At 58.4% G+C, this 8275-nt stretch overlaps 1 protein-coding gene across 4 annotated transcripts in view; it reads left to right on the top strand.

The window, feature by feature from the left end:
- The window catches only part of NOL4L (nucleolar protein 4 like), an 85694-nt gene that overhangs the window by 48200 nt on the left and 29219 nt on the right, over positions 1-8275 (top strand). For 3 of the 4 annotated variants that reach the window (XR_003003006.1, XM_024742961.1, XM_024742960.1), the window contains exon 5: positions 8082-8223. Coding sequence is in view for 3 of the 4 variants with exons in the window: in XM_024742961.1 (XP_024598729.1) it covers positions 8082-8223 (142 nt within the window). In the remaining variant the exon portion in view is untranslated. Of the gene's footprint in view, positions 1-7766; positions 7789-8081; positions 8224-8275 lie in introns of those variants that run through there. The other variant, XM_024742962.1, reaches the window with a different exon arrangement.

The raw sequence follows: 8275 nt of genomic DNA, 5'->3' as shown, positions 1-8275 counted from the left end.
GGGTGAGTGTGACCGAATGGGGTGGGGGCCGTGAAGCCTGCACTCTGGGGGCCGCGGGGTGCTCGAGAGGTGTGCCCGGCCCCGAGTGCCGGGGGCCGCAGGGCGCACCCCACTCCCGGGCCGTGCGCGCCGCCGGTCCTGGGGGGCGGTGATTGTGTGCGCCGCGCCGCGGTATTGTGCTGCGGCCACACGGTTTGCAGCGGGCTCGGCACCGCGTCCCGGTGAGGAAGGCGTTCGCAGGCGGCGGGGTGGGGGTCAGGCTCGGGTTGCCGCCACCGCGGCCGTAGCGAGAAGGGAAGTGGACTGTTTGGAGATGTGAGGACGGGAAGCGTAGAGTGGCAGGGAGGGGCTCCCTGCCTCGGCGCGGGGAGTTGAGACGAGGTTTGCAGAGTTGAGCCCACTTCGGCAGGCCCCCGCCCCTCCCCGGAGCGGACCTGATGCCCCTGGCAAGTGTTCGGTCGGAGCGGAAGCTGGAGGCGTCGGCGGCCCCTGTGGCAGGGGCATTCCTTACTGACGGGGGCACATGGGGCGGGGGCAGCTGGCCAGAGTGAGGGCGCGCGCCCGGGTTAAGTTGGATTTACACCTCCGTCCGCCGCTCTCCGCTTCTCCAAGGCTGGACACTTTTTCCGGCGGCGGGGTGGGGGAGTGCCATTCGCATTCTTATTCCAGCAGCTCAGGTTCAGAAGTGACCCCCCTCCCCACCCCCCAATCCCACCTGGAGCTGCGTTTGCCCGAGTCCGGTCGTCCCTAGCGGGCCGCGCTTCCTGGGGGAAGTTCTCACTAAGCCTCGCTAATTAGCATTATTCCTGGAGAAAGGTTAAGGTTAGAGTGTCCTTTTCCTTATCGGGAGGCCCACCCCCCTCCTCCCCATTCCCTTCTTCCTCCCTCCTCCCCAAGAACACAAAAGCACAAAAAGAAAGTGTGAAGAGGCACCGATCAATGGAGAAGCCACAAACCTATTAATTCAAATGGAACCTTTTTCCCCCCTCTAAAACATTGATTTTTCTTTCTGTCTGCTCTGAGGGGAGATTAATAACCTCCTCATTTCACCTGAAATGGTGTTTGGACTCTGTGATTTCCTCCTCTTTCTGAGAAGGATTGTGGCTTGAAATAGATCCTCCCTTGAGATAAAGCCCTACTTATCCCAGAATCAGCTGGAAACCCCAGCCTGGGCCCCTGTCCTACGAGGTGGGGGGCATGGGGAGAGGGCTGTGGGGCTCTCACAGCTCCTCAGGAGAGAGTCCTGACCAGGGGCCCTTTCTTGCCTTGCCCCCTGCTTCTGGATTTCAGGTCATTCTGGGAGAAAGACCCATTTAGGGCCCAGGCCCCAGTGGTAGTTTAGCCCCCAGGTAGTAAATTACCCCTATATTGGAAAACCATTAGGGCCTCAGTGTGTCCGTGAATGAATAATATCAAGCTTAATTTGACCCCATCTCAAGGTGGGCTTGTCCTGGAGAGTCAGGGTTTGAGACAGCACCTCCTCCCACACCCTTGCACCATGGCTGGGTGCCAAGACCCCATTCAGCACCTTCCTGAGGAACAGCGGGAACAGAGCCCCCAGGGCCTTCCTCCCAGCTGGAAAGGCCGATTTGGAGAAGCTTTTGTGGCCTCAGTCACCCTGGGGCCATGTGGAGCTGAACTGCCCCTGAGTTGCTCAAGAACTTTTTTGACTTGTCTGGGCCCTTTTCTTGGAAGGAAACTCCTGCAGGGGATTAGTGCAGAGTGATTTCTCTCCAGCCCTCTTTTTGGCTGGAAGAACCCTGTCTACTGAAGCTCATCTCTCCAGCCTCCCTTTTAAAGAGACCCCTGTTCAAGGCAGGGCCTGGGGTATCAGTGAGGCCCTCGTGGTGAGGAGTGCTGGGAAGACAGCCAGTTGCCTTTGCTTGGGAAACAAAAGCCCATTTTACACTCAATACACTAGTAGGAAGGTGTTGAAAATGCTCACCCCAGCATCCAGGCACCCATGACAGCAAAGACAACAGAGCGTCCCTGTGTAGATGCGAACATGTTTCTGACAGACGCTGTGTGCGTGTGTGTGTGTGTGTGTGTGTGTGTGAGGGGGGGGCTACCTAGAATGTGCTAGGTGATCAGTATCAGCCCTCCCCACTTCCCATTTCCCAGATGAGCCTGTATGCTTGTACGACTAGGAAGCAGAGGAGGTGCGCTGGCAGGAAGGAGTGGAATTGTGGGAGTGTCCCCGGGAGGCTGGCCTCCTCCCCTGGGCCAGGTGGGCTTGGGAAGCAGCAGAGCAGCAGCCTTGGGGCCCCGCAGCTCCCAGGAGCTGTGGCTCCGACCACCCTATGATTTCATTTGTGCTGTTCCTTCCCAACAGGGATTTGAACCCTTGTTGCCTTGGATCCTGGAGGGTTTTCGTCTCTCATTAATAAGCCATCTGATGAACTGAAGTGGTTAAGTTGGGGTCAAATGCGGTTCAGTACCTCCTTGGCATGCTCAGAAGGCTGTGTGTGTAATGCTCGCTGACATGGAGACAAGGGGGGGAATTGCCTCGCACTGAAGAATTTCCAGGGCCTGGAAGGGGCCTGCAGGTGTTCCTGAAGGAGGTGCTCACTTTCTCCGTCTTGGTGCCCGCCTGCTTGGGTTAGGGCCGGTGCCAGGGCAACTGCCTTGAGCCTGGTGGTGTTTCTGGCAGGAGCTTCAGCCTCTCATCAAAAAGACCCCAAGGGCTGGACAGAGAGGGGCTCTGTTTCCTGCCTGGCCCATGCCTGCCTTCCGCCCCTCCTCTGAAACACACACCCAAGAAGGCTCCTGGTCAGGGCTTACGGCTCACAACTGCACTAAATTCACAGCAAATCCTCCTCCTTTTCTCTCTCAAAGCAAGTGGTAGAGATAGAGTTACAGCTCTAGGAAAGGCCTGGAAAATGTTGTGGAGGCAAAGCCCAGGATCCCTGTCCTGGAGGATGCAAATGGCTCAACTTCAGAGGCACCAGGAACCCAGTTCCCGAGAAAGTGACCCCAGTTGTAAAATAATCAGGTTACTGATAGCACCTGCCCCTGGTTACGTGCCATGGATACAGGCGCGTTTCCACCATTTCCCCTCTGGTCTCCCATTTTCTCCTCCTCCTGGGCTGAGCCGTGCTTGGTGCTATTGCTTGCAGAGGAGGAAGGGCCTCCGAACCTGGGTGGAGAGAAACTGAACCTGCCCATGAATTTTGGACCACAGATAAGAGCAGGGAGGGTTTGGTCGGCTCCTCTCCTCCTGCCCAGAGCCAGGGCTGCCAGACTGGGGTGTGTCCCAGGGGCTGTCTGGGTGCTGTCTGCCTGCCCCCTCTCCCTGCCCCAACTCTTGTGTTCCCTTTTCAGAAGAACATTTGATCTGATCGCCCTGTGACCCGCAAGTGGCTCAGGTCCTTTGGTGCCTAATAAATGATGGACTTTTGTCAACAGGTGGGCAAGGCTGCAGGCTTCAGGGTGTCCGAAGGTAAGGTGAGAGGAGCCGGGGGTACTGGCTGGCCAGTCACGTGGGGTCTAGGGAGAGGGGACCTGGAAGTAATGGATTGTACACACTCTTATTTTCTAATGTAAGTTTCATTGAAGTTTGTTTAAAGAAAGAGAAATTAGTAGGCTGAGTTCCCTTGAGATTCCAGAGGGAAAAACAAGAAGTGCCCGACTTGTGACCTCTGGGCCTGGCCCTTCATAGCCTGCGCTGGCATCTCCCGCAGGTCCCTCAGGCCCGGCTGTGCCCCCCTCTGCTCATCGTCGATGGGCTCTGAACTGTGTACTGGTAATTGCCTGTGTAATTGGGCTGCTCCTGGAGCCTGGGCTCAGTGTGAGCCGGCGAGGTTACAGTCTGCCCTCTGCAGCTGGGAGCTCTGCTGTAGCAGGTGGGTGGCAGAGGGGGCTTGGGAAGCCTTCTGTCCCAGGTCAGCCCTGGAAGTGAGGGTGTGGGAGCTAATTCTGATTGGAACTTAAGAGTTTGGCAGGTTTTTAAAGTTAGGTTTAATAAGTTTGATTTCTCACTTAAAAAATTGCTGTATCAGTGGTGTCAGAAGCTTAGCTAGAACCATCACCCACAAAACAGGGATTCGTGTGGCAGAACCCCGGGGGTTGTAGGAACACTCGCTGGGGAGAGCTTGGTGGTCGGTAGATAACTGGAGAGGGGGTTCCCCAGCCCCCTTCTCTCTCTGCGCTTACAAGTGGGTCAGAATTTTTCTCTGTCCTTCCCTAAATAACAGGGCCCTGGAGGAAAGGAGCCCTGCCACAGTCTTGGTGCCCCTAACATAACACCAGCACACAGTAGATGCTCCGTAAGTGCGCGTGAACCCATTGACGACAGTGAGCTGGGTGTGGGTATGGGTGTAAACATAGCTTCGTCTCCCATGGAGTTTCCTTTGGGTCTCAGTCCTGAGACACTTTGTTGTTAAGGAATCTGATTCTTCCGATTGAAGGGAGGAAGTGTGCTGAGGGGGCCCCTCGGTGTGGTGGACTGTCATGTGGGCTCTGGGCACAGACAGCCTGGGTTCAGATCCCAGCTCTGCCACTAGCTACGGTGCCCTTGGGCAGCTGAGGCAGGTCTCCAAGGGGCGGGCACCAGATCTGGAGATAGGCCTGACACGGGTGCCTGCTTTCTCTATGGGGCTGTTGCGAGGAAATCTCATAACACCCCTGCCGCAGAGCCCTTCATGTGTGGGCACTGGGTGCTCTTCGTTATCGGGTGATTGCAACTCAATGTAAAATTTAGCCCACCTCTGCCCCGTTTGACCTGTCAGGGCAGGGAGAAGTGGAGGGGGGCCATTTTGGTGGATAGTTAAGCGATCTGAGCCAGAGAAACCTGAGGCTCTGCATGGGGGCGCCTGGCAGCTGCAGGAGGGGATGCTGCACGGCGGCAGCCAGGGTCCAGGTTTCATATGGTCTCCATTCAGGAACTGTGTTCAGTGGGTCCAAGTCCCTGATTGTCAAACTGTTGCCGCGTCCTCATTAAACACCGGTATCACGCCAGGCGATTCAGCCAGTTTGACTGGTCTCGCTGGCCTTGTCCAGAGAGCAGAGAGCCTGGTCCCCGCTCTTGGGAGGACTTAAGGTTTTCTTGGGGAAAGAGAGGGCAGAGAGCCACTGTGCTGCCTGCTGCAGCTGAGTTCTGTGCCTGCCTAAGTGCCAGGGCTGATGGTACAGGCAGGCAGAGGGTGTAAGGAAAGGAACGATGGAGACTGAGCCGGAGTTGATGGAGCCAGGGGGACGGACGTGCGTTTGGAGTTTGAGTTGTGGGGCACCGAGGCAGTGCAGGCGTTCCAGGTGAGGGGCAGGAAGGAGGGTGCATCTGGGCCTTCAGGACTGCCCACCTGTGGCTCTGCCACTTGTTAGCTCGTGACCTTGGGCAGGTGCCTTCCCCCCTTGGAGCCTCTGCTTCCTCATCTGTAGAATGGGGCTGATAACTACACCTACCCAGTGGGCTTGTGGTATACTTGGCACCTGATAAACATTGGCTTCTGTTGTTTCTGTTTTTTGTTTTTTTTGCGGTACACAGGCCTCTCACCGCTGTGGCCTCTCCTGTCGCGGAGCACAGGCTCCGGACGCTCCTCCGGCCCAGCGGCCATGGCTCACGGGCCCAGCCGCTCCGCGGCACGTGGGATCTTCCCGGACCGGGACACGAACCCGCGTCCCCTGCATCGGCAGGCGGACTCTCAACCACTGCGCCACCAGGGAAGCCCTGGTGTTGTTACTGTTTTAAACGCTTGCCAGGTGGGGCTAGAATGTGGGAGCCTTCAGCGCTGCAGCCAGCAGTGCGGACTTTTTCTTGCTCCTCAGTGAGAACCTGTGTGTTTAGTGGAACACTCCTTTCTCTGAGCTGAAGATGGTTGCCCAAGATGATGTGCCCCTTATGGCTCCCCCGTATGGCTCCACTGCCCACCGCTCACCCATCCCCCGGCCACTGTGGCCTCCGGGCTGCTTGCTGGAACCCACCAGCCCGTGCCGGTGCGTGGTGCACTCCCCACGTGGACCGCCCCCTCTCCAGCAACCTCCCTCACTTCTGCAGGCCTCTGCTCTGATTGTCCCCTGACCAGCGAGGCTCCTCTTAGCCACCCTGGCAAACAGTCCTGCAGGTCCCTCTCCCTCTTCTTCTACTTTCTTCTGCTTTATTTTGTAGCCCTCGTCGCCGCTGATTGTCCATCGCCCTCACTGGGCAGTGAGCACTGGGAAGGCCAGGAGTTGTCCACAGCTGAATTTTCCAGCACCTAGAAAGGTGTTGGGCACATAGTAGGTGTTCAGTAAATACTTGTTGAGTAAACGGACGGAGCATTTTGAATAGATGTCGCTCCCAGATGTGAACAGAATACTTGGTCCTTTAAACCATGAGTGTTTCAACAATACCCAAGAGCCAGGAGAGGGCCTTCCTGCTTCAGCAGGGACTTCAGGTCATACCCTGAGCACAGTGACCCCTGGGCAGCCAGGAAGGAGCCAGGGCCCCAAGCGAGGATGGCCCGGTTCCTGGCTCCCAGAACCTGTATGGTCCTACCCCTCCAAGGGTCCTTCTCCCCACCTGCCCACCACCCCTCACTCTGGGTCCTGTCCTGTTAGCTAGGGAGAGTCGTGTGGCCCTTTGTGCAGAGAGAACCTTTTGAACGTGTGTCTCTCCCTCCTCCCTCCGGGTGTGAGAACACAGTCTGAGTGAGTGGGTGAGTGAGCGTCCTTGTGTATGAGGAGCAGGGCGGCCTGTGGGAGGGAAGCAGAGTGCGTGCGCGTGTGGGGAGGGGGCACGAGAGCACATGTGGTCCCCGTCCCCTGAGGCTCTGGGCGTGCTGCGTGGGGACCCCTGAGCTGGGCGGAGCTGGCGTTCCGGCCGGGCTCGAGTCCTCCTGATTCAGCCGCAGAGGTGCACACCGGTGCTGCACAGAAGCTATAAATTCCAGGAAACTCCCTGCCAGCCGGGCTGGTGGGGGAGGGAGTGAGGATAATCCACGCTGGTTCCCTAGCACTCGGAGAGCAGATGTGTCTGCCTCGGACAGCAGCAGAAGAAAGTTCAAACCGAAGTGTGTTTGCTCGCTGTAAAAGAGACCTCTGTGAGGGGCCCCTGGAGGGAGGCCTTTGGGGGGTAGTGCTCTGCCAGAGGTCCTTACTGGGGGCCCACAGAGGCCATTGTATCTTGCTGGGGGAGGGGAAGGGGCAAAGCCAGAGCTCCAGGGTGTGGGAGCCGCTGGGTCATCTTTCTTGCGTTTTTACAGCCAGCTCCCAAACAGAGTTGCTTGCTGCCCCTGAAAGAGGCTGGGCCAGGAGGAGGTGGGGTCCCTTCCCACTGGAGGGCTGGGTTGAAGGGGCCCCGCCCCGGGGGTTCCCGGATGACTGGCCAAGGTCTCACTGAAGCCAGCAAGGGGAGAGGAGGCAGGCGTGGTCCTCTCAAGCAGGCCCTCCGGCTGTTTGGAAGGCCCTGGCGGCCCCCCAGGCCCTTGAGCCGAACCCCCTTTGCGGTCTGATCCGAACCCTCGCCTGCCCCACCCCCTTCCTTCTCTATACTTCTGGGGCTGGCCTTTTCAGCTCTGGAAGCCGCCCAAGAGCATATCTTTGAAGCACAGCAAAGGTTAGGAAGGAGGAAGACAGAAATGTCCTCTGGGCTGGGGGAGTGGGAGAAAGGAATTCCATGCATGCTCCACGGGAGTCGGGAAGCAGGCGTGGTGGGCGCGATCAGCCCGGCCTCGGTGGTGCCCGGCGTGTCCTGCTGCCCACTTCTGCTCGCCTGGCCCTGCGTGGAGTGAGCCCTCGTCGCCGGGCTGTGGGCCGGGAGTGGGGAGCAGTGGCCCTTGTTTACAGCGGTTGCTTCAGCCTTGGCTCACAGGGGTAAGAGCCAGGCCCTGCGATCCGCCCCTACAGGATGCAAAACCTCGTAATTGTCTTCAATTACAGACAGCGCCGGCCCTCAGCCCCGGCTTCCGACAGGAACCAGAGCCCGAGCCACTTCCATGGGAGGGTAGGGGGAGCAACCCAGCCCCCACTGCAAGGTTTGGGGGCGCCCTACGGCCTTTGGGGGCACCTCCAAACGCCCACGGGCCTTGGGGTTCACCCAGAATGCCGCCGAGGGGCTGCAGAGAGCCCGTCCCTGTTGAACGCCCACCTTCTTTGTCCCTGATCAGGATGAAACTTCTGTGAGCAGTGAAGATTTTGATATGAACGACTCCACATGGATGTCAGCTGACCCACACCTGGCCTCCAGCCTGAGTCCCAGCCAGGAGGAGAGGATGCGGAGCCCGCAGAACCTCCACAGCCAAGAGGACGGTGAGTGTCCCTTTGTGGCTGGTGGGGGAGGGGCTGTGTCCCCGCCTGCAGG

The sequence above is a fragment of the Neophocaena asiaeorientalis genome, unplaced genomic scaffold (genome assembly GCF_003031525.2).
Source record: "Neophocaena asiaeorientalis asiaeorientalis breed wild unplaced genomic scaffold, Neophocaena_asiaeorientalis_V1.1 scaffold82, whole genome shotgun sequence".
Taxonomy (NCBI): Eukaryota; Metazoa; Chordata; class Mammalia; order Artiodactyla; family Phocoenidae; genus Neophocaena; species Neophocaena asiaeorientalis.
This window is presented reverse-complemented; position numbering and strand designations above follow the sequence as displayed.